The sequence below is a fragment of the Scatophagus argus genome, chromosome 13, assembly GCF_020382885.2.
Source record: "Scatophagus argus isolate fScaArg1 chromosome 13, fScaArg1.pri, whole genome shotgun sequence".
NCBI lineage: Eukaryota > Metazoa > Chordata > Actinopteri > Scatophagidae > Scatophagus > Scatophagus argus.
This window is the reverse complement of record NC_058505.1, coordinates 17,583,731-17,609,956: the sequence shown is the minus strand read 5'-3', so window position 1 is coordinate 17,609,956 and position 26,226 is coordinate 17,583,731. Positions and strand designations below refer to the sequence as shown.

General features: G+C 43.9%; 1 protein-coding gene and 1 long non-coding RNA gene across 2 annotated transcripts; both read left to right on the top strand.

Moving 5' to 3' along the window:
• Positions 1–1,810: 1,810 nt before the first annotated feature.
• LOC124070053 lies at positions 1,811–3,281 on the top strand. The gene is made up of 5 exons (XR_006845136.1): positions 1,811–1,965; positions 2,198–2,368; positions 2,606–2,692; positions 2,802–2,957; positions 3,086–3,281. It is a non-coding gene; the product is annotated as an uncharacterized LOC124070053 (long non-coding RNA).
• An 18,447-nt stretch (positions 3,282–21,728) lies between these two features.
• On the top strand, positions 21,729–25,691 carry LOC124069537 (protocadherin-8-like). The gene is made up of 3 exons (XM_046408772.1): positions 21,729–24,395; positions 24,537–24,762; positions 24,860–25,691. The coding sequence occupies exons 1-3, from the start codon at positions 21,942–21,944 to the stop codon at positions 25,210–25,212; spliced, it is 3,033 nt and encodes a 1,010-aa protein (XP_046264728.1). The 5' UTR covers positions 21,729–21,941; the 3' UTR covers positions 25,213–25,691.
• The last annotated feature ends 535 nt before the right edge of the window (positions 25,692–26,226 follow it).

Below are 26,226 nucleotides of genomic sequence, written 5' to 3'. Positions count from 1 at the left end.
CAAAATCGGACAATTATACACAGGGAGTCCTGTGTATAATTGTCCGATTTTGAATGATTGAATGATTAATTGATTGAATGATTTTACCTTTATATTTCAACTTAAAAATGTTTTACCTTGCCTTGTTTGGTATTTTTGGTATTTTTTTCAGAACAATCTCTCAAGTGTGACTTTACTGTTAATTTTTCATTTTGACCTACTGTATTAACACACTGGACCTAAAATCACACAAAAATGTAAAATCCGAGTGCTCAGGAAAAAACATCGCGTGTATTGTTTATCATAACTCGGGTTTTACTTGACATATTAAGAAAATTTAAAAACTTGTATATAGTTTGAAGTGCTAACTTTTGACTCAAATTAAAACGGAGACTCAGCGAGGCTGCGTCTTGCAGCTACGTCATCTTAAATCGGTGACGTCAAAAAGACGCGCCGGCGCGTCCGTCGACTCCTGAAAGTTGACATTTCGTTTTTTTTTTCGTTATTCATTTTTCGCGGGTCTGCAGACAGCATTCGATTCTGCTGCAGCTTTCCAAATGTGGATTGGAGGTTACAGAGGATGAGCGGAAAAAATTCACAGGTGAGTAAACGTTGTTAATAGCTGTCACAGCACAGTATCAGTGAGTTGTGGCTAATTCTAGCTAATCTCAGCTATCGATGATTAGTTGAAGAATTTTCACAAGTTCCCCTCACGTCCAAGATGTTACATGGGGTCGTCTTAACATTACTTATTTTGAAATGTCTGTTTAAAATTTAGCAGTGTTGGGATCGGGTCAAAGGTAAATGAAAGTAGCTCGCTGGCGATAATAGGCGCATTTTTGTAAAATGTCAGGGCTTGATAATCCTTGGTGGTTGCTTGGCAAGCTAGCTGACTCCATGTGCATTTTGCCAGCTAGCTAATGTTAGTTAACTTGTGCTTGAGGTTGCACTAACCTGAAAAAAAAGATGTGGAAATATAGTGATATAGGCCAACAATTGTCCATATTATGTCATTATCATGTTGTTCGCTTTGAACAAGCCAAACGCTAAGAGTTTAAACAGAGGCGGTTGATAAAAACGTGTTATTCATTATCGTTGGTTTAAAGTGAGTGTTTGCTCGGCTAGCGAGCTGACTCCATGTGCTTTTTGCCAGCTAATGCTAGTTCACTTGTGCTTCAGGTATTGCTAAACTGAAAAAGATGTGGAAATATATTTATGATATATAACTATAATAATAAACTTTAATACAATAACATGTTAATGACATAATATCATCATGTTGTTCACTTAGAACAAGCCAAACGCTAAGAGTTTGATAAATTAGCCTTGGTTAATATCCAGGCTAGGTCAGTTGATCAGTTAGCTATGCCACGGTGCTAGGTAGCCTGCTAACAGAGATAATGAACTCTGAGAATCGTGCGCCCTGATCTAATGGTAATGTTACTGTAGGGTTAGAAATGTTTAATTTCTGTGTGGTTTGTTAACTGGTGCCATCAGTGACCCGTTGTTACTCCTCCAAATTAATTATATGGAAAGTGAAAAAATATTTCTGTCATAACACACACCGACACACCGACCTATCTGCCAATCACTACTTAAGTACCCCTAATTTAGCCCTCTTTCTAAGAAAACCATATCATGAAGCCATTCTTGACCGTGCTGCTGTGTGGAAGCTTCCTGAGTTGCGCACGCGCACACACAGTGAAAGGCTGTTAGGCTGTGTACCGCATGTGACCATAGCAGTTTAATGGATGACTGGGATACATTTATATTGTACAAAACAAAGCTTAAATAATGGTATATTTTTTGTTCTTTAGAATATGAAGTCGATGGGGAAACAGTCAATGCTGGCCTGACAGACCATATGATTTCCCAGCTCTTTGAGGGTTCCTTCAAAAAGCAGGTCAAATTTATGAAAGTCATCCAAGAGCTAAAGACAGACATTTGCAACAGTGTTGTGGCTCCAGCTACAGTGTCTGAGTCAAGGTGGGTTTTGAACATTCACCATCAGATTTGCTACATTTCCTTGAAAGAGCAATAGTTTTGTTCATTTATTTCAGTTTTCTGTTGTAGGCTGTATTTCTGCTTGGGCGTGACTCAAGGCGGGCAAAGATGTAAATTGCTCTACATGTTTGAGTCGGTCCCATGCAGAAATACAGACTTAAGTTGAAAAAATCCAGGGTTTTGTTTTACATTTATTTGTTCTGTTTTCATACAGTTGTGCTCAAAGTCCACAAGTGTCACAAAGATTTCCCAGTGTCTTTGTTGTGCCAAAATTCCCCAAGAGCATACAGACTAAATTGGACAGTAAAGAACCATGCCATAAAACTGGATTTTATCGCACCAAAATAGTTGGTGTCCTTCAAGAAACCATGGCTCAGTACACAATGTAAGTATTTTAAGTTTCTAGTAAAAAAGGTGCCCAGACTAATTTGTTTCCAATGAGTGCAGCACTTTTGCTGTGTTGCAGTATGATGCAATAATTTAGTGTAACTACACATTTCTATGATTTTTGTTGATGTTGTTGTATTTTGCGTTTTCTGACATTTTTTTTTTTTTTTTTTAGCAAATTGCCCATTCATAAGCATGTGGGGAAATGTGATATTGTGATGTTTTTTTGTGATAGGTATCCTTCAGGTGAAGTTATGTGAAGGTTGCCAAGGCACTTGTTACCAAATACCCTTTTTTGAAGGATATAGAAGGGAATGGATATGTAAGTATTTGAAATTGAATGCCCTCAACACGCTGTGACAATTTGTTCTGTTATTAAATTCAATAGTCCAGTGCCAAAAGTAACCTTTGCTAATGACTATTTTGAATAGCACACCTGGCACATGTCATTGAAAAGGAAGTTCAAAACTGAACGTTCACCACTCGTGGATGAAGAAGAAGTCAAACAATTCAAAGCAAAATTTGGTCATCGCAAAGGCAAGTCCAAAGAGGCACCAACCCAGACTACGTGTGAAAGACGTGAAATGGTAGGTCCTTAATTGAACAGCAGAATAGCATCTGAAGCAATCTGCAGGTTGCATAGCATCTTAATATGATATCTGTGTATGTGTGTGTGTGTGTGTGTTTGTGTGTGTGTGCACACGCGCACTTGCAGAGAAATGAGTCTGAAGAAGGTCCTATTGGCGAAGATGCTGTCTCAATTGATGCCCATGTAAAAGTCTTGCAAATGCAGTATGAACGGACTCAACCAGATAGAACCATTGTGGAGGAAAAAATGAGACGCACATTTCTCTGGAGAAGATGTGAGCTGCAACAAGACGGAATGTCAGCTGTTGAGGCCATCAGTATCAGTATCAGTATCCCTTCCTGAAAACACCATGTGGGGTATGTCTAAAATGGTTTGGTCCTTTGTACAAATACATAAAAAACTTTTCTGTGGTTCTCTGAATAGCCAAAGAATATTCAAATGAATATTTATTAGTATGTTGTACTAGTGAAATTTGCTCTAATTTGCGCCATTCTTTTATGTTCTTTGTTTGTAATATGTCATTTGGTTGTAGCTGTATCAAGAAATGGGACGAATCTGCAAAATCACAGATTTAAGCCAACGTTTCCGAGAATCATTCAGAAGTCTGGTACCCTCTGTGCTGAAAGCAGTCCATGGGAAGTCCTGTCTGGAGAAGGAATATTTGGAGGCCAGAGCTGAAGTAACTTCAGAGGAAGTTGACGGTATTTAATCAAAGTGATGTATTTTGTCTAGAATTATGCACCTGTTTGTCTAGATTATTATGGTCTGAATTTGTTTTTCCCACTTTCAGGTTTTGTTATTTGTTTGCTATTCTTAATCTATTGTGTATTCACTTTTGTTTTGGAAGACCTAGAGTTCCGAGCTGCCTTGGTGCTCTTACCAACTATCTTCAAAGAGAAACTGGACAACTACATTGCACTGAATGATGTATGTTTGTGGTTCCATTTTATTTCAACTTTCAATCGTACAGAGTAATAATAATTATAACAATAAAAATTATTTGATTCATGTGATTTCTTTACTAATTTCACTGGTGACATCTTTTGCCTGTCTTTTAGGGAGATCCAGCTACACCTTACCCAACTGTTCAGGTGGCCGGCACATCAAACTGGAGACGAATATTCAGCGAGCGTAGACTCCCCGTGAACATCAAGGTGGATGGAACCGAGCCCTACGTCTACACTTCTATCAGGACGAATTTGAGGTAGTTAATCCTCTGGGTGCTAAACGTGGTAAACACAAACTTTCTGCTGTATATTTCACCATTGGTAACATTCATGGGAGGTATCGATCCCAAGTCAAACATATACATCTTGTTGCTGAAATATACAGACGGTTGCTGAAAACTCTAAAAACTTCATTAACATATCCATGACTCTAAGTCAACGACATCAGTTTAAACAATGTTTTGAATTTCAGTCAAAAAAATATGTTAGGTGATTATGAAAAGGTGCCAGGCACTAGCTTAAAGATTTCATTTTCATCCTTGCCTCCTGCTCTTCAAAACACCATTCTTGACCATGTTGGACTGCAGTCTACTAATGTGTCAGAAAAAACTTTTCAACGGGTCAACGAAGCAGTATTAAATAATGTGAAGTATGCAGTAAGAGATGTGTTCATTGTCCATTCAGAATATATTACAGTGTTTTTTCAGATTAAGTTCATTTTGTATATTGATACACAGTGGTTGTTGTGTGGACGAATTTTATTCCCATTCTGTTTTGACAAGCATTTTCATGCTTATGAAGTGAAGTATGATGATTGGATTTGTATAATGCCTGGGCAAGAGTCTAGTTTTCAAGCCCTTGATACATACACAGTTGAAGGAAGGTTGTTTGTTGCCATGAGGCATTTGTAATTAAAATACTAATGAAATTACTTGATAAATACATATGTTGAAGGAATGTTCAATAAGACATTTGAAGTTACAATACTATGGTGAAATCAGTTTTTACTGTTTTGTATTTCAATACAATAAACACATGCTTTTTTAAAAAAAAAAAAAAAAAAAAACGTCTTTTTTTTAATGTTTTTATGTACCAATTATGTGTCTTTATAGGTACAAATGATGTACCTTTAAAGGTACAAATTCACTTGTCACTGTGGTGGTACCATTGTGGTACAGGTTTGTATCATTGTTGAAGGTACAATAGTTGTACCATCCAGAAAAGGTACAAATTTGATCCTGAAGGTACACATCAGGCACTTAAAGGTACAAAGCATGAGGGTACAAATATGTGCCCCTTTCGCAAGGTACAGCTCTGTACCCTCTAAGGGTACTGCCACAGAGACAAGGGTTTGTACCTTTTAAGGTACTGAACTGTACCATTTTTTCCGAGAGTGTGAGCACTTCAAACCAAGGGCCTAATCAGCACCCCATAGCCCACCCACACAACCTCTCTCTGTATCTCTCTCTCTCTCTCTCTTCTGCTCATCTTATTTTCCTCTCCCTCACCCTCACCCTCTCCCTCTCCCACGGACTTGCTTCAGCATTCTTCCATCCATTCTTCCTTCCTTCCAGATGGAGAGATGACAGTGGTGGCAGCGGTGGTGGTGATGGCGGGAGTGTGGGATGGCGGTAGGTGGGGGACTCCTGGGGATGCTGGGCACAGCACAAGCTCAGCTTCGAGGTCAGCTGAGTTCTTCCCCTCTTCCTGGTGGTGATGTAGGAGGGGGAGGACAAGTTGGGCTGATCTGGGATCTGAGTCCCCAGGGATCAGGCGGTGACAAGGCCGCTGGCGAATGCCATGATGCTGCTGAAATATTAAAGCTAATGGGATCGTGGTGCTGCGTGCCTGCATGTGAGCGTGTGTGTTTGTGTGTGCATGTGTCTGTCAGCGTGTGTAAGCGTGTGTTGCTCATAAGTTGCAGCTACTTCAAGTGAAGTGGAGTGAACAAAGTGGAATGGAGATGGCTAATGCATTACACTCTAAACAATGGCATGGAAGAGAGAGAGTTTGGGCTGTAATATAGCAAAACCTACACTTCTGAGTGTGAAGAATAGAGGAGGAGAGGAGATGGGAAGAGAGGAGACAAGATAAGAGATGAGGAAAGGAGACGAGATCAGACAGGACAGGAAGAGGAGGGAAAGAAGTGGAGAGGAAAGCGGAAAAGAGGAGATCGGAGGTGAGGAGAGGAAACGAGAGGACAGAAGACAGGAAGAGTAGCACACAGAAATTAGAAAAAAATGAGAGACTGTTAAGATTCCTCAACTGCCAATAAGTAGACATGCACGCACACACTTCAACACACACACACACACACAGCGGCTTCAAGCTATCATACACATCGCCTGGAGCACAATACAGCTCGTTAGTGGATACATGCTCAAAATGAGTCCCTCTCCCTCTCTCAACCCCTCCATCTCTCAAGCAGTTGTCAATGTTATTATTTCCAAATGAATACACACAAATGCACTACATTGTCTGACAGAATATGCTATAAATACACCGTGTGTGCCATATGACAAACACACAGAGTGAGAGAAATGAAGAGTACCCCGCTGCAAAACACTAAACTGTGATGCTGTATGTTTGGGGGAGGGAGAACATGAACAACAATTAAAAATACAGTAGTAGGCTGTGTGTGTGTGAGTATGTGTGTGCATGTGTGTGTGTGAGTGTGTGTGTGTGTGTGTTCACGTGAGACCTGGGAAGTGTGTTGAAATCAGTGTTGCTGTGTGCAGCTTGTGGGCATTCAGTTAAATTATGGATTTCAGCTTACTGTCTCTGTCACTCGCTCACACACACACACACACACACGCTCATACAGAAGGCGGTCTCGTAGCTGTGAGATATAGACAGAGTGCTGTTTTATCACAATGACTGTGACGTTAATTAAAATCAGACAGACGTTTGCAAAGAAATAAGTTGAGCTCATTTCCATTCTGCGTTCGAGCACAAAAGTAGGCCACGCTTTGGAGGCGCCCCACCTTCGCTGTCCTATGGATGAGAAATGACTGACAAGCCGACAGAGGAGACAAGAGGAGAGGAGAGGACAGCAGGGGAGAAGGAGCCTGCCCCCCACTACCACCACCACCACCACCACCTCCCCACCCTGTTTGTTATCCCCCTGATGATCCACACAAACAGCAGACTGCCATGCCAATGTGTCACACACTCTGGTTGTCACCTATCAAGTCTCCAAAGGCCATAAGTGGGCCACAGACATGACTGTTGCTAATTCTTTCCCACCACACCTCATCTTCAGGCTCAGCAGGGCCCTGTGTGATGCCCCACATAAGCCCCATTGACTTGTCTAATGACTATGAAGGCTGCAGCTCAACCCCGACGGCGCACTGTTCCTTGTTAGTCTCGGGTAAAACACTAGTAGAGCTGCACATTAAGACTGCGTGAGCCACAGTCGATGTCCCTCGAGTTGGTCACACGCGCTCATTTAAATAAGCTGCCTTTTATTTGTACGACACGCACACATGTAACCACCTACAGCAAGTGTGCATATGCACACACAAAGCTCCCATCAGCCCTCAGGGAGATGTACACACAGACACACGCATACACCTAATTTCCCAAAACCCACCCCTGCGTGCCTGCTGAGACGCAAGGATTTAACAGAATTTGCCTGCCAAGGGGAATCGTGCTGGATTTCATCATTCAAGTATGTTATTCCTGCGCCTTAGGACAATTTGCAGTGTATTAGTGAGCATTCACTACTCGTTTCCATTGCCAGAAACAAGATAGAAAAGTTTTCTGCTCTTATGCATCTGTGAATTCACACTTGAAAGGGGAAATAAAGTGGAAAAGGTCACTCTCGCAATATGAAAGAAATTTTTTTTTTCCTGGTTCACAAGTGATAGATGATTTAAATTTCATTCAGATGATAAGATATTCCATTATTCCACCAAGTTAGTATCTCCTGCAGTGGCTGCAGGACATGTACCAGTCTTTTATTTTGCACTCTCCGCACCTTTCTTTAGTTTCTGGATTTGGCAGAGAGCTTTTTATGTTTACACAATATTGATTGAACTGGAAGGCCGGTGTGGATCCAGCATGTGCTGGACTATTTCTTGGTTGGATACAGTAAGCTAACTTCCTGTAGTTTCCCTGCACATAAGCCTTTTGTAAAACACCAAGTTCTTGATTCTACCTGAATGTTTTTTGTACAAGTTAAACAAATAACGTCCAGTACAACATGTTACCATGTTTTAATGCAAACCTAAGTAAAATAGATTCATATTTATTGCACATGAGTGCATCAGTCTATACATTTAACTGTCAGCAAGCAGCTAATACGCTTGTTGACCAAGATGTGAACAATTCCTTTAAAATAGCTCCACCTCAGTCAAACCAATCTACAAAAGTGTTGCACTTCAATGCATCAACGTTGGCAACCCGATCATACAAAAGAGTATATTGCTCTAAGGCTGTAGCCGTAGAGTTAACACAGAGACACAGACTCATATTACAGTCTAGTTTTCCACTTTATTTCAATATATTTTAAAACAATGGAATACACAGTACCTTGTTTGTCATAGATTGTACCTACACCCAGAGCAGTGGAACAGCACTTCTGCTGAGGTACGGCAACATTGCTTGGACAAACCACATGCAGAACTGCAGTAGATTCTGCTACTGCAACCAGTAGCATTAAAAAGGGTACTTTGTTAAGTTTACTTTGGATTATGATTATGTTTGCGAATGGCTGTTGGGTTGATGGTGCATGGTTGATGTGTCGTAGCACTTCAATTTTGTTATTTATATTTTCATGTAAATGTGCTGTGGGGCAATTAATGGCCTGTATCACTTTCAGTGGCCACGTTTCTGCACCAAAACTCATTTTGCAAATAATACTAACATACTTCCACTTGAATAACAATTTCAATGCAGAACTTTTTCTTGGGAATATTTTACAATGTAGCATTGCAACTGCGATCAGAATACTTCCCTCACCAAAACATGGGACTGACAGCCATCCTGCACACAAGCAAAGATATACACTTCAGTGGATTTAAAGATTAAAGCTAAAGATTTGTAGATGTTTAATGTCCATCTAATAAATATGATATTTGGGCATTCGCCTCACTGAGCTGTGGGCCACTTCTGTTGGGAAAAGTGCATCGCCATCACTTGTTGATAAAATCTCCACATAGCACGTTATATTTTTTATTATGTTCCTTGAATGACTCGCCCGTTTCTCCAGAAGATGCAGACCATGTAATGCACTCCGGCCAATCGTAGACGTTTCATCTGTCTCGTTAGTGTCTAAACCCATAAGACTTGGCTGGTTAGCCCGCTGCAGTCCGCGGGGGTTTGCGGCTACAATATAACTCCCGCTGCTCGGACCCATTCTGCACCGTTTAGCGAGGAACACTCTCTGATGGCTTTTGTCTAGTTTGGACTAATGGTAGAAAGTCTCAGCACGACGCGTCTTTGATGCTTTTGATGCGCCTCATTAACAGTTTAAATTTACACCTGCCTCATGCATTCCTGCGGGATCCCTCATGTGAGTGGGAATGTTTGTTCTGCATAATGAGCCTCGTGAACATTTCAGTCTCTGATGTCTTAATGAAGCTGCAGTTTATTGGTTTTAAACATTTTTTGCATACATATAGGCTATGTAATTCCTGATAGTCCATTTTCTTTGTGCCTTAATAATGCAAAGGGTACAATCATCCCGTGTTCGCTGCTGACGCTGGTATTTAACGGCAGGACTGGCGATTGACCACAGCATCTCTGTCATATTATAACATAATACTACTCTGTCTTTGTGGCGGTTCTTTAGACTTTATAGATCTAATATATAGACTGGCCTATGGCTCGATGTAACCCAATATACCAAACCGAGGTGATCAAATAGTCAAATAGGCCTTACGAACTGAACCCAGAGGGAAAGCAGTCTGCGGGCTCACTGCTGGGAGCTATTATTCTTAGTTAATAAATGCAAACATTTGTTCCTGATGGCTCACTTAACCTCTTAATTTATGTATGACCACCAGAGCCCTATTCAGGCGAGAGCCATCGGTCCAACAGGCCTTCACAGAAGGCACCGCATGGCCTCTTTCCCGCTTTCATCTCCGCTGTAATCACTGCGTGTTTCACGCAGCAACGAGCGCCGCGGCGCAGCCAGAGCTCGCGCTCCAACGCGCCTAATTGTCCTGCGTATTGACAAGTCGGTTCCGGTGTATTACTGATTTTCCAGTGCTTCGTGACGGAGCTCTGCCTGAGTTTGGGACATCTGTGGGGGGTCAGGGGTGAGGGCAGTCCCGGAGCTGCGTCCATCTGTCCAACAAATACCCACGTCTTCAGACACAAGCCTGCTAAACACCTCTAATGGCCTGTATTACATTTGCATTATTAGCTCATAATGAGCGAGCCAACGTGAATAGAGGAAAAAGCCTACTATCAATGAAATACCGCCTATAATGAATGATTGCTACAGAGTGAGATGAAAATAATGACACAGAGAGCAAATTTCTCTCCATTATCTTGGCCCAAAGCACTGCAGTCTGGGTTTCTTTGTGCAATCAAATGATATCGAGCTGAATCTAGGACACAGACATGAAACAGCAACTTCGAGATGGCTTCCTAATCCTCTAATCTTTTTTAGGAGGACAACTCTGAGATGTGTCCTCAAACTCAGTCAGTGGATTTTAATTTTAAATATTCAGCGCCACTGCCTTCTGCAATCAGTGACACCCTTAAAAATATAAATGCATATGAAAAGTAAACACTCTGGCTCCACAAAATATACTCTACTTAAATCCATCTCATCATATTGTTAAGGCTCCAGTGACCAATAATTCACAAGTGTCGACTTCACATCATACACTGGGTTGTAACATGAAGATATGGTGATAACAACATACTTACATGATGGTGTGTCGCTGATTTGTCAGTCGGTGTCAAACTTGCAATAAAACTACATGTTATGCTGCATCAAGGAGCTTGTAAAGGGCACTGACCTTCAGAAATGAAGAACATCACAAATAACAAAAAACAATTCATCACATTTTCATCTTCAACACAAGAACGTTCCAGTGATTTAGAGCATGGGGCATTTAAAGCGGAGATAAAACCTTCATTAATGGATGTTAATGTTAATCCTTGCTGGGAACGGCCTTGAACAGTCAAGTGTTTTCCCGCCGCACCTCACAGAAAGGTAAAGTGGTTTTTACCTTGACGACATATTGGAGGCGCACGGTGCTAGTCACAGGCCAAAGCAAAAGCCTGTCCCCTGCAATCCTTTCCAGAATCAGAATCAGCTTTATTGGCCAAGTGTGTATGAGTATGACTGCGGTTTTAAGTGGCCCTCAGTGTTACACACAGTTCCAAGAACAGTTTACAGGAAGGCAGACACAGCGAAAAACAACTAATTAAGCTGAAGAAAGAGAAGGACATATGAACACAGAAGTATCTGGCAACCCAATCATCAGAATAAATGTTGACACTGTACATTTCTGCAAACCAGGGATGATGTTGAAACTTTATGTCTCTAGTGTTTTAATTTTATGTTGAGATGACACTGTTCTTAAGATCTGGTTAAGTTTAGGCTCCAAAACACTTGATTGATTTGAGTGAACCAAAACAGTGAAGCTGAGCTGAAAGAAACTAAAATAGTCTGACAGGAAGTTAGGTTGGGTTTTTTTTTTTATTCTTTGACATCTTTCTCATAACTGATAGTTACGTCATCCATTGTTAGATTTAAAAGACACTTCTGGGTTACAAGTCATATGTTTAGCTCAGTCAATTATGACAGCACCTTGGTCAGCTTGGTCAGTTAACTTGGTCAGCACGGTGCTGACCAAGTTAACTGCTGAGATTTGGGAGTGTGATGACATCGCAGAAATAAGACGAGGCGACCAGACAGTCAGATAGTCACAAAAACAAACCCTCCCTGGCAGCCAAAAGAGTTTGAAAAAGAAAATGATAAAAGATGATGAAGACTGTCTATTATAAACATCCATCAAAGTTTATGACTCTCAGGCTCAACTTTGACATGCTGTAATTACTGTAGTTGTGGGCGATCATGGTTTTCCTGCACAGTGAGGGATTATTATCATAATTGTGGGTGTGATTCACCTCCAAATAATGAGGTCTTAGATAATCTGGCTTGTTTACAACATGTCTGATCATATGATTGCTCCTGTTTTCTGCTGCCTTCTATTTTTTGGACTAATGTTCCCAGGTCTCAAGTCGTACAGCATTATTATGGCCAAAGGAAACAACAGCCAAGGCTACAAAAAGTGAAACTATCTTTTGAAATGTCACCATGAGAAATACTGGGCTGAGGTTTTTGATCACCAACTCCAGCTGTAATATCATTGTTCCTTTGTGCTGCAGCGTGGGAAAAATAATACACCTGTAGTGCTTTTTGCGGCCGCGGTAGATATCAATCTGGGTCTCTGCAGTGATGTAACTAACTGGATTAAATCATTTAAGGACAAGCTGTGAACTTCAAATCCTACAGGGCTTCTAATCTAGTCCATTTCATACACTCTCCTCCTAATATAGTTGGCTGTGCTGTGGTGAAATCCAGGTTTTGAAGGGCCCGCCTGGCCCCTGCATCTCAGCCAACCCCACCCACCAAACACAAACAAAAGGGCTCTTGCTCTGGCGGAACAAACCGACTTTGGCCCACTCATTGCGTTTGTTAGCCCCACAGAGACCCTGAATATAGAACAGCTATTCTATCTAATGAGGCAGAACTTCATGGCTGCCTCTATAAAACTTTGTCAGCCTTCTGTTCTCTGGCAACAAAGGCTGAATTTTTTAAAGTTTCACCCATTTTTTCCCCAATGACACACAAACTGTTAAGATGAATTGAACGCGGGTTTTTTCCTCTCGGTGACGCGAGACAAGTGTTGCAAACAAAGATGACTATGTGGAGAAATAGGGCGCTTAGACGGGAGGAGCGATCAAGAATAACGCCTCCGCAGGGAGCGCTTTGATGACACGGGGTTGTAGTTTTATGAAATAGCCTACATTTGGCTTTGTGTCGAGGGTCTGTGAGGAATTGTGAGTGAGGATGTTTTCCTACCCTTTTCATATTCTAATCTATGAAGATACTTCCCAGACCCAATACTAATTTGACTATTTCTCATTTATTGTGAGCAAAGATAATTGGGTGTTGCCTGCTGTGTGTGTTAGTGTGCCTGCAAGGATCTCTGTGTTTACATAGCTTGTTTTTTCTCTTTGATGGCAATGGAGACCCAAAATGTAGCATGCTAACAGTGTTTCATAACTTTATCATTTGAATTTATAGTCGTGCATTCATGACACTATATTTCAGAACCAGATGTGTCAAAATGATCTTTCTGTGCAGATCTACGATCAAAGATTTAACTTCACATTTAATAACTATTATTAATGTTTTCCTTGAGCCACTGGCACACACACTCCTTGAAATATCAGTATTATATCAAGTATTTTATAAACTAAGGTAAAGGTTTTGCGGCTTTAAAGTCTGTGTATAAGTCTTGGGGAGTGCTATTACATGCGTAAAAAATGTACATGTAGCACTGTTGGCTCAGCTGATTCATTCAAACGTCTGAACAGTCTGAAGATGCAGTGTAAGATTGGTGCTGATTAGGCAAAAAGTGGGAAGAGATAGGTTTAATTAGTTATACAGTTTTTGACATAAATAAAATGATGGACTTCAGAGTTCGTGGTGTCTCACACCAGGAATTCTGAAAAATTCTGCTAGATTTTGGTTAATGCTGCAGTCGTAACTTTTCAAAGTATGAACTTTAGATGGTTGCTGTAGCACCACCACTGGATCTATTAGCCCACAATGACAGTCAAAGAAGTTTGGCATGAGACTGGACCTATATGCAATGTTTAGTTTGTTTTCATGCAGGGGAAGGCAGATTTTATGATCGGTGGAAGAAAAAGAACATTGGACATTCCATTAGCACATTTAAAACTATATAAGATCCTCATTTTTTGTACAGCCCCTTAGCAACTGGTTTGAACATTTTCTAAATATTCAGTGCAACAAGATCTATTTATAGTTAACTAAACTTTGATTTGAACCTCTTAATTCCAGCGCTCAATTTACTGTCAGTCTATCAGATGTCATTTATTTGCATACCACGTTTCCCACATAAAGAGCAATTCAAAGCGTGCTGACAACAAACAGCATATGAGTCGTGAGGACTTTGACACAGCAGATCAGAGGGAACCACATCTGTGCTCCCCCAGACAGATATGCCAACTCATGAGCTGTCATCCAGCGGAAGGTCTCGAGTGGCTCACTTCAGAAGCATCCCGTCCTGGGCAGAGCACAACTGATCCAGGGGATCTGAAAGATAATTTTGTCCTTTAGTAGACAGCCTACTTTGGTGAGCACATTGTCTTTGCAGCTTTGCCTCATTAGCCCTCTCATGGCCTGCATGAACAATCAAGGCTGGGCTGCTGAAATATTGATTAGCTCTATAGAGAGCGGAGAGATATTTCAGTTTTTTTGTTGTGGTGTGTTTTGGTACATATAGACTGTTTGTTACTGTTAGTTATTTGTCTTCTGTGGTGGTTTACTCCCAAGGGAAACCAGTGCCTTCCCTTCAAAGTCTTGCAGGCACATGCAGAAAGGACACACATCGCATAATGCTGTAGCCTGTTTCTGTGTGTGTGTGTGTGCGTGCATGATGTCCCCTCATATTTTGTGTTGTTTTATATGATGCGTGTGCTGTAACGTTCAAAGAGAATTATATAGTATTGTTTATGGAGGGTGACTCCATAAACCGGGGAGCTTTAATGCCCTGTGAGAGAGGAACCGCACTGCCGAGTTTACTGCCAGCTGGACTTGTGTTACCTGTACAATCCTCTTTAGTCACATTAATATATCCCTGTGCCGTGTTCTAAATAGCGCTGCGGGGACTTGAAACAGCAAGAAAAAGCAGAGAAACAGAGAGAGAAATAGGAAAGGGTAAGATGGAAGAGGAGTGGGAGAGGAGATAAGAGAGAGGAATTACAAAGTAAGTGAGAGTGGGAGTTCTGTTGCCTTTCAGACAGGCAAGTTTAAGAAGCATTTCCACCTTGGCAGCTAATGCACTCTGTGATTGTCTTGTGTGACTCATAGAGTCTATAAAGTAGGTTAGTGGGTTGTTGCTTAAAGTTAAAGAGCTAATAAGCCTAAAAATGTTTTTATTCATGATGGGAGCTGAGAAGTCTGTCGCAAAGTTTATTTGTGATAATGAAATGTATCATTAAAGATAAATTGCTTCAAGCCCACACAGCAAAAAAATAAATAAATAAGAAAAAATAAATAAAAAGTATTTGTGTGTTAGGCTGCAGATGAAAATCTTTGATCTCATCAGGAACATTTTATGTCTCTTATGGATGAATGACATGAGCAGAGCAGTGCCTTGTATTTTGATAAATGTAGTTCACAGGCTTTTAAAATGGAGGATCTAACACAAGACCAGTTAGCTTTTCAGTGGGAAATCAACATAAAACAGGCATACTTTGTGTCACTTAGGTTAGGCCACACATGACACCTGAGCCAGCTTCATTCGCTGAATGACTGAATGCTCAAACATGTGCTGTTTATTGAGAAAACCACAGGAATCATCCATAAAGAGAGTCTGCAGCCACGCTAACAGCTCTTTGAAGCTCTACTTTAGCACAGTTGTGCTTACAGCTAAATGCTAACAGCGGCATGCTATCAAGTGCACAAGACAGTGCTATCATGCTGGTCCTACACAGATAGGGTCTCTATGTGCACTGTGTTTTAGCATGCTGACTTTTGATATTTAGCACTAAACACAAAGTACAGCTGGGGCTGATGGGAATAACATTAGTTTTGCATGTTACAACTGAGGGGGAAAGGAATATCTGCCCCAACAGCATCCACCCACTGTTTTTGAGACATTTCAGTGTTAATAACAAATACCAGTCAGCTTCATGGTGGAACTAGAGGAAAAGTCAGTAGGATTCACGACCTCACACAGATTTGGCCCAATAGTAGGCATTTTCATTAAATACACTGTAGTCACTGACTCCAGGCCGTCAGATAGGGCCGCTTAGCGTGGCTAAAAACTGAACAAAACTTTGAGTTGATTTTTCAGTACACTTAACAGCTCATCGATGCATGGTGTTGCTGTGCCTGCAAAATTACTCATTTGTCATCACCAGTGTGTTAAGTGAACCATTTGGCCAGTAAAAGCCTTCCCTATAGATTCCCATGGGCAAAAGTCCCATTGACCGATGAATTACCACAGGCACCTTATACCGACCTGCTTTTGGCTGCATCAACATCACACATCAAATGCATTGCAGGTGCCTATGTTTTGAATACACATGGTCTGTGTGTGTGTGTGTGTGTGTGTGTGTGTGTGTGTGTGTGTGTGTGTGTGTGTGTGTGTGTGTGTATGTGTGTTGGGGGGGATACATAACTTCACATGAGTGATATGTAGACGTCTGCCATTCCCTCCCTCCTTGCTTTTCTTAACTCATCCACCCCCATCTGTTCATCCAAAGCACGGCACAATCTGGCACACTGCAATCAGGTGCGCACACACACACACACACACACACAGCCCCGGAGCCTTTCGTTACCTCACTTGCTAACTTGTAGTTGCTGTTTGTCTTTGAAATAAGGAAATACGGCATTTGGACAAAACGTGTATTCACAAAACATCCCAGACCGGACCCAAGCCTCTAATTCTTTCCAACCGATTCTCTCACTTCTAGACTGAGGCAGGGGCCAAAGTTGGTCCCGTGTAACTCCCCCATATATCGTTCCTTTATTCAGGCCTGATGTGTGAATCTTTATGTGCGCTCCTCATGACCTCCACTGAATCCAGAATGGCAGTGATGGAAACAGCTCTGCACAAAAGCGGATGAGATTCAAAAGCTGTGAAAGGAAGAATGAGAGGGAAGGTGGGAGGAGTTTGGAGGGAATCGGGTCTAAGAGCCTTTAAATCATCATTGAAAACTCATTAGAAAGCTGGCGGGGCCGGGCGGAGACGGCCGCACAGATTGCGCGCTCCCGAGCACAATACCGGTAATGAAGTGGAAGCTCCGAGGGAGTGTCTCAGGACAGATTTCTTTGCACTAGTTACTCCTCCGACCCTAAAGTTTCTCCTCAGTCTGTGTATGGGGTGTAAAAAGCTGCATTCATGAGATGTTAAGCGCTTTGTTTGTCGGAAGGAATTTATTCAAAGTGTTGCAGCTATCAGCGACAGATGGGATGGAAGGTGATGGATCGGAGCAGAAGTTAACTACAAGAAAAAAGAGATGGAGAAAAAAGAAAAACTGTTTAATGTAGATGGACGGAATCAATCTGGTGTCATTCTGGTGCCAGTCTATGCCTGCTGGTCCATTCAGATCGGACTGTTGCCTGGATCAGACTGTTGGTCCCTATCGGTCTCCCTCAGATTGCACATTAGTCTCCTGACGTGTCTTCCTATTCTAGCGTTATCAATTATGTTGTTTTCCTTAAATAGATCTACACTGCAGTTTCCTCCAAAAACTCATGGTTAAAACATACTGAAAACTGAATTCAAGTCACTGATTTAGGATCTGTAAGAAAATTATTAGGGGAAGGTTTTGTATTTTTGTTCCTTTTGGTCGAAGGTATAATTTGTCGTTTTTGGGAGAGCAAATGAGTCCAAAAATTCCATTAAGATATTAAGATTTAAATCCAGGTACACGAATAGTATAAAGCACTGTTATAGATATATTGCTAGAGCTGTCAACCAATTTCTTTTACTACAACAATTTATTTTGTGATTGATTAATCTGCCAACTATTTTCTTAACTCGTCGATTAATCACATTATCTAATGATAGAAGGCAGCAAACAATGCTCATCACACTTTCCAAGCAGAGCAAGGAGACGTCTTCAAATGTCTGAACGACAGTCCAGATACAGATAATTAACAATCTATTTAAGACGAAATGCATCATCAACAACAACATTTGTCGCAGGCTACAAAACAACTACTCCAGTGGAAAATACTGTGAAGGTTATGACCTCAACAGGAGCGCGAGACTCCGAGTCTCAGCCTCAAACCCCTGTTTTTTAAAACTATAGCAGCACAAAAGGGCCTAATTAACCTGCAAGCCACTTTACCATGTATTCAATTTTCGATAAGAGTTTAGTAATAGCACAGGTTGAATGGGCGCATCAACCTTGTGTGGGTGAAGTGCGATCCTCTCTTTAAGACCTCTAAACGGGGGCCGTGACACAAGTTTCTCAAGTGTTGCACTCTGCATCTGATGGGTGCATTCATTCCTAATCATTTTCATCAATAGTGTAGAGGATGAGGCCATTACCCAGACGAGCCCTGGAGTGCGGTTCTGCGGTGGAGAGGCGATAATTGGATAATTAGTGCTGGGAACCAATTAGGACTCTGTGCTTGTGATGGCACGCGAGTTAAGCAAAGGTTAGCTGAGAGGGGGGTGAAGCAGGCTCAGCGCTGATCGATTATCTTGGACCCCCCCCCCCCCCCCACACACACACACACACACACACAACATCCCTCCTTTCACACCCTCCTGCTCCCTCTCTCCCCACTTTCTCCTTCCACCGCTTATCTGGTGGACAAAAGAGACCAAATCGCCCATTTCCATCTCAATGAGTTAAGCCCCAACAAGAGGCAGGGATCGGGCGACCGGCTTCAGACCCCAAATACCCGGCGATCACTAGAGCAAATGGGACCACAATGCAGAAGAAAAGAAAGAAAGGATGAGAGGGAGGGAGAGGAGGGGGATGGTCTAAAGATATATTTATATATGTTAAAGAAAATGCTAATATGCCCCGTGAAGAATAGAGGGGATTTGGGAGACTCTCTCTAATTCTGCTATTGTTGAACTCGCGTGCAGACGGGCGAGATTGACACGATGATCACGTGAGATATTCTCTCTCCTTTTTTTAGGTGTGAGTATCCTTCACATGACAGCTTTGCTTTTTTGGGGGGGGGGGGGGGGGGGGGGGGGGTCGGCAGCCCGTCAGACACGCATAAGAGAGTCTCTCTGTCTTTCTTACGCACGCGCACACGCACGTGCAAAGCGAGTTTAATCCGCGAGGCGAGACTCAACACAGTGTAATTTGCTTTTGATGGCTGTGTCTGTCTGTGTGTGAGAGAACGCTGAGCGGTGTCAGCGTACCGTCAGTGTGCTGTGCACTCCAAACACATAAAGAAATGGGAATAAACACTCTGATTCTCTCACAGTAATGATGTGCTCACGGTGGAGCCTCAGCCTTCAAAACTGGGCGCTTCACGATCATCATGAAAGAAGGATCAGGCCTAATGTTGTTACTGCAACAAATTCTCCAGCCGTATCTTGTTCATATTATCAATGGACTTATCCTGGTACCTTTACACCTTTTATAAACCATTTACTACTGCTTTAAGTTGACATTTATAACCAAAACACATCTGCAGTGATGCTCGGCTGCAATTCGTTACTTAAAGCGATTTTTAAAAAATGCATTTCTTTGTCCATCTGGATAAAAACTCACATGTTAACTATTTATAAAGGAACTGTGCTGAAATTATTGGTGGTGTGAACAGAGCTGAACTTTATGTTTCACTTTTCTTTAAACTCTCCGACTGACTTTGAGAAAAATGCAACACACTTTCCTCAACAGCTTGAAATACTTGTCATCCGTACCTCAGGTTAAGCCCTAATATCTTAATGGTACTTCTAAGGTGGGTCAACAAAGTTAAAAAGTTGTCTTTTTGACTCTTTATGTAACCATCACAATCGAAAGCTGAAATAAAATTTAGGATAAAAGAAAAAAGAATCTGATTAAGTATACTTTTCTACTTTCTGACCTCCTCCCCCCTAATCATTTTCAGTCTCTAAATGATACAATCCATCTATTAAACATACTTTCCACAACCTGGCAAACCAAAAGTTGTTCTTATAAATGAACCATAACAGAGTTATAAAGCCTTATGAAGCATCATGAAGAAGCCTGACTGGAAAGTGAAACCAATATTTCTGTAAAATGATGTCCTTAATTAATCACAGAATGATGTCTCCTTATATCGTTTAGGACAGGCCTGACTGTGTCTAACTATGCAAGCTGCTTGACTAGATGTTGTCCATTCAGGTGTCTCCTATTTGACTTTCTGTGGCAGATGGGTTCTTTATAGAACATGCCAACTGATATTAGCTTCTACTGCAAGGCAAGTGTCGCCCCTGAAAAAGCTGTGCGTGCTTGTGTGTGCTTGTGTGTGTGTGTGAGGGGAGGGGGTGAAGATAGAAGAGGGGGAAAGGGGAAGGAGAGAAAGAGAAACTGAGTCCAATGGGGAGAATGAGAAAATCTCTTAAAGAGCCGTGACAGGGCCCCGGTCGCTCTCTAAATGTATTTTAATAGGAGAGACCCTGATGTCCAGGCCAATTCATCTCCCATCTCCCTGTAATGAAAGGAGTCGTGGCCGGGGCCGGGGCAGGTCTGGGGAAGGGGGGAGAATGGGATGGATGGATGGTACAAAGACTGCATGTGGCTTAGCCTCATTATGCTGCAGTTAGGCGGAGGGCTGCATGGAGGCAGCGGGGGTTAGGGTCCCCACAGAACAGCTCAGGGGCCACAATGCCGGTATGGACGGCTGCAAAGAGAGACCCTGCCATGCCATTATCCCGCCGCTACTAACGAGGGCTTCATACGCCTTTGATATAATCTCACTATTGAAATCCTGATAAATCCCCCCTGCTTTTACAGCCAAATCCCATTTGTAACGGGTTCATGCAAGGCTGTGTGAGTGCGTGCATGGCCGCCAGTGTGTGTGTGTGTGTGTGTGTGTGTGTCGTCTTCACCTGCGCCTCTGTTCTGGCAGGCGAGGCCAAGGAGAGTCGCATGTTAAACCGGGCCGTTACACTGGCTTTAATTAAAAAATCCCCTCTCGCTCACAAGACATCTCGTGAGCCGATCTGAGCTGAGACCGAATTAGAATAAAATCAATGTTTAAGTGGATATAGTCCTTTTCTAGCCTCAGATATGATCTGATAGGCAAACAATTACTGGATTATAACACACTAGGGGGATGAATAATAGAAGACAGAGCAAATTTATGGAATTTATTAATGAGAACAGAATGAGCACTAAAATGATGCTATTACCACCAGTTACACCACATTCGTTTGAATCTGTGGACCTGCTATTATTCAGCATGTTAAGCTGTCTCTGCATTATGGCTCTGTCATAAATCCATGATATGAAATCTTGAGTGGATCTTGAGTGGATCAGGGCACTTTGAGGTTGGAGGCAAAGACGAATCATGTCTCTCTCTCTTTTTTTTTTTTTTTTTGCATGCATCAAGTTATGTTGCTGTTGGAGATGGGGAGGTCACTGGGGCAGCTCAGCCTGCCAGTGACGGCTTCTACTCCAGTGGGTAAGTCAGGACACGTGCGTGGGGATTCAACCTAACAGTGTTTAAGCATAAATCTCTTTACACCGAAAGTGCGCCTATAGGGTAATGCATCCCGAACAGATACTCCCATTCAAATGCTTTGTCCTCTAGCTCAGGGACACTGCGCATCTCTGTGCTGCCCCCCCTCCAACGTGTCGGTGCGCAGACTCATTTAACAGTCCGAGGTACATAAACAAGCAACGGAAACTATAGCTGTATTAAATCAAGCCCCGGGTTTAGCCCACATATTGGGTGCCAAGTTTGTCCGCACAGTCCAGGAATCTCTAAACAGGGTTTAGAGGTCTTTCAGAAGTCCCCCTTTTTTTCCCCTCTCAAAGCCCGGATTGGTCACAGTGCGGCTCATTTGCATGCCTCGCCGTATAAACCCTCCTGCAGACACTGCAGCCCTCTTGCGCTGAGAGCAGCACACCTCCAGTAGAGGGAAAGAGAGAGTGAGAGAGCGGAGCGCATCCAGAGTGCGCATTCAAAGACATATGGAATATTTATTACAAGCTTTATCCAAAAAAACAAACAAACCCGGAGAGTCCACAAGAACGAGGAAGGACTAGCTGTTTACAGGTGCGTTTTGTCAAAACTTTAAATCGGACTCAGTGAGGACAGTTTGCTGAATTTCAGATAATTTAGGAGTGAAGGTGTCAAGATGGGAGGAATAGGGTGGAACGGGCTGTTGGTGCTAGTGTGCGCCTTTTTGGCAAGCCTGGCTGCTGTCTCACAAGGAAAGACGATGAAATATCAGACATTTGAGGAAGACGCACCAGGGACAGTGGTCGGAAACTTGGCCAAGGACATCTCTACTGCCTCTTCCTCGGGGGGCTCCAGGAACAATTTCAGGATGATGAAACAGTTCAACTCCTCTTTCATCCGTCTGAGGGAAAGCGACGGGCAGCTGAGTATTGGAGAGAGGATAGACAGGGAGAGGATCTGCAAACACACCCTGCACTGCCTCATTGCTTTCGACGTGGTCAGCTTCTCCAAAGAGCAATTCAAACTCATCCACGTCGAGGTGGAGGTCAAGGACATCAACGACAACTCCCCCGAGTTCCCCCGGAAAGAGTCGAGTCTGGAGATCTCCGAGAACACAGCGGTGGGCACGCGGATCCCGCTGGACTTTGCTGTGGATGACGACGTCGGGGTGAACTACATCCAAAGCTACCAGATCTCCGTAAACAGCCACTTTTCAATCGACGTACTCAGCAGGGCCGACGGGGTTAAATATGCGGAGCTGGTGCTCATGAAGGAGCTGGACCGGGAGACTCAGGCTACTTACGCGCTGGAGCTGGTCGCTATGGACGGAGGCAATCCGTCCCGCACCGGAACAACGCGCATCAACGTCAAGGTGAAAGACTACAACGACAACAGTCCCGTGTTCGACAGGAACAGCTTCTCTGTTGACCTGCCCGAGGACGCACCGGTGGGCTCCCTCTTGCTGGACCTGAACGCGGAGGATCCGGACGAAGGACTGAACGGTGAGGTGGTGTACGGTTTCGGTAACCAGGTGCCCACTGAAATAAGACAACTCTTCAGAGTGGACAGGAAGACCGGACGGCTCACCCTGGAGAGCCCGATCGACTTTGAAAGTAAGAACACGTACGAGTTTGACGTCCAGGCCACCGACCTGGGTCCGAACCCGAGCCCGGCCATCTGCAAAATTGTAGTGCAAGTGCAAGACGTTAACGACAACGCACCGGAGATCTCCATCACCCCTATGACATCCATCACGGCGGGGATAGCGTACATCACCGAGGCGGCGGCCAGGGAGAGTTTCGTGGCACTGGTCAGCACCTCGGACAGAGACTCCGGCGCTAACGGGCAGGTGCACTGCACGCTGTACGGACACGATCACTTCAGACTGCAGCAGGCGTATGAGGACAGCTTCATGATTGTGAGTACCAGCCCATTAGACAGGGAGAAAATCCCCGAATATAACCTCACAGTAGTGGCGGAGGACCTGGGCTCCCCTCCCTTCAGAACCATCACTCAGTACACAATACGACTGACAGATGAGAACGACAACGCTCCAGTGTTCAGCAAACCTGTGTATGAGGTGGCCGTGGTGGAGAACAACGCACCTGGCGCATACATCACCACGGTGGTGGCGCGGGACATGGACATGGGGTCAAACGGGAAGGTCAGCTACAAACTGGCCGACACATACTTCATGGGCTCCCCCATTTCCACCTTCGTGTCTCTGGACCCAGCAAGCGGGTCGCTTTACGCACTCCGGAGCTTCAACTATGAGGTGATGAAACAGCTGGAGCTCCGTATCACGGCCAGTGACGGGGGCTCCCCGCCCCTATCCGGCAGCGCTAATGTCTATGTGAGGATAGTGGACCAGAATGATAACGCACCGGTCATCACTCAGCCGGCGCTCAATAATGGCTCCGCTGAAGTCCTCCTGCCCCGGGACGCACCGAGCGGCTACGTCATCACCCGGGTGGAGGCGCGGGATGCGGACGAAGGAGTGAACTCAGAGCTGTCCTACGGGCTGGCCACAGGTGAACCCTCCGTGTTCTCTGTTAACAAAGCCACCGGGGAGATCTACCTCAACCAGGTGCTCAGCCACGAAGTGGACGAAACCCTTAGCGTGACCGTGACAGTGAGTGACAACGGGAGGCCAGCGCTCACCTCCACCGCCACACTCCACTTCCTCATCATCGCGGGCTCCCCGCCGAGCGACAGGACAGTGTACCAGTCAGGCAGCGGGGACGAGGTGCACGCGCAGTGGGACCTGTCGGTGGTGATTATCGTTGTCCTCGCGGGGAGCTGCACGCTCCTGCTGCTCGCCATCATTCTCATCGCCACTACCTGCAACCGGCGAAAGCGGGACAAAAGCGGAGAAGACAGCGACTCGTACGGGGAGAAGGGCACGCTGGAGAGGGGCAGGAACCACGTGGTGGACAACCCGCTTCTGCCTCTGCACGGGGCCGGGGGTGGAGCGGGCTTTGACGGACACTCCTACAGCAGCCAGCCCGGTGGGTTCACCTCGGCTCACCCCGGGGGCAGTGACATGTGCTCGGCCTCAGAGGACGGCAGCGAAGTGCCCTGCGTGTATGACTCAGACAGCAACAGCAAACTCCGAGGGAATAAACACGAGGTGAGATGCACCTTTGGGACACTGTGCTCAGGAGGGGAGGGGAGAGGAGGTGTGGGGTGGAACACAACAGTGAGCAGTCTGCACTGTGATCATCCAGCACACACTATAACCTGTTTTCCTTCTCTTCTCTCCCCCCTGCAGGGCTACTCCACTCTGCCTGGCTATGGGAACGGTAAAGAGGCTGTGAGGCCCATCACCATCTGGAAAGGGAACTCTTACACAACAATCTCTGCCAGGGATCCGGCCTTCAGTGGCAAAGACAGTGGCAAGGGGGACAGTGACTTCAATGACAGTGACAGTGATGTCAGTGGGGACACTGGCCTGAAGAAAGATGGGGCAGTGGTTCCTCCCGTGGGTGGTCAAAATGGTAAGCAATGGCACAATGGCAAACTTGTCCGGGGTCAGGTGTTATGCTGTGGTTCTAAATCGAACTCCGCTCTCTTTTCTCCTTCTCTCTCTCTTAGCTCTGTGGGCTTGCACCAGTGAATGTAAGATCCTGGGCCACTCCGATCGCTGCTGGAGCCCCTCAGCAGTGAGAGCCAACGCAGCGCCCTCTCCAGCCCCGACCCTCTCCTCCTTCAGCAGCCTCTCCAAGACGGCCTCCCTTCCCCGAGACCCCCACCGCAGGGACAACTACTACCAGGCCCACATCCCCAAAACAGTGGGGCTGCAGAGTGTGTACGAGAAGGTGCTGCACAGAGAGTACGACTACGTTCTGGTCACCCCTCCCAGACCTGTGAGGGTGCAGGAGATCAGTGATATCACCCTCCCTGTTTACACCCCCACCCCCACACACTGTCCCAACAATGACTCCTAAAAAAGACACTGCACACATACACAGAGACGCACACATGCACACACAGCTCATTCTCAAAGAAATGAAAAATGTATAGTGTATTCAGAGTTTTAATTTATGATTTAATGACAATGAGAATAATGTAATTTTCTGAAGTTATTTGTTGCTGTGGAGAGTGTGCATATAATACCTAATATTTGTGTTTTATTGTAAAAGTCACATTTGGTGTCCGTTAAATCACTTTGAGAAATTTTGTTGGACATTAAGTGTATCATATGCAAGTCATGTACATACAGAGATTCAGAGATTTTATTTTTTATAAAAGTAATAATTAAGCAAAGATATGTAAATATGGACTGTAATTACTGATCTTTAAGCACGCTGACTATTTAAAAACGGCCCCAGAAACTGTGCAGCTGGAGGCCTGGTGACACACATCAAGTTGATAACGATGTATAAAATTATTTGAATGCAATAATAAATAATTGTACAGCTTTTTTTAAAAAACAAAAATCATCACAGTGTTCTGAGAGAAAATAAACTTTGCAATACCCTTCTGAGAACGTGAGTTGTGTGTTTGTTCAGAGGGATCACGATTTGAGCAGGACGTTTGTGGGCGCCTTGTGAGAATATCAGTCACTGCTAAAATCCAACAGGCGTCGCTGTTATTGCAGCAGTGAGCCTCTGTCCTTGCAGCCCGCCGAAGGTCAGTTCAGCTTTTTGCTTTTGTGAATACGATTTTGCTGGTGAGTTGCCAGAAGAGACGCCAAGGTTTTCTAACAAATCACTCTGTCACCTCACGCATATCAAGAGCAAAAACCTTCACAGTTACTCTTTCTCGTTCTCGTGGACTTAAAAAAAAAATCCTGCCTTTTCCAGGGCAAATACCTGCATGTTAACACAAGGATTGAAGATATGCTCAGTTTTCCATGTAACGTGAATCGTTGCCACGTGAAATGTGCGCAAAGAAGAGACATAATGAGAGTGTCTGTCTGTGCGCAAAGGCTGACAGAGGCGAGATGAGGTCTAGCGAAG

Excerpts from the sequence above, each read along its gene's own strand:
- LOC124069537 (XM_046408772.1), top strand. The coding sequence starts at position 21,942 with ATGGGAGGAATAGGGTGGAACGGGCTGTTGGTGCTAGTGTGCGCCTTT. Across the intron at positions 24,396-24,536 it reads TCCGAGGGAATAAACACGAG|GGCTACTCCACTCTGCCTGG; the intron begins GTGAGATGCACC and ends TCCCCCCTGCAG. Across the intron at positions 24,763-24,859 it reads TCCCGTGGGTGGTCAAAATG|CTCTGTGGGCTTGCACCAGT; the intron begins GTAAGCAATGGC and ends TCTCTCTCTTAG.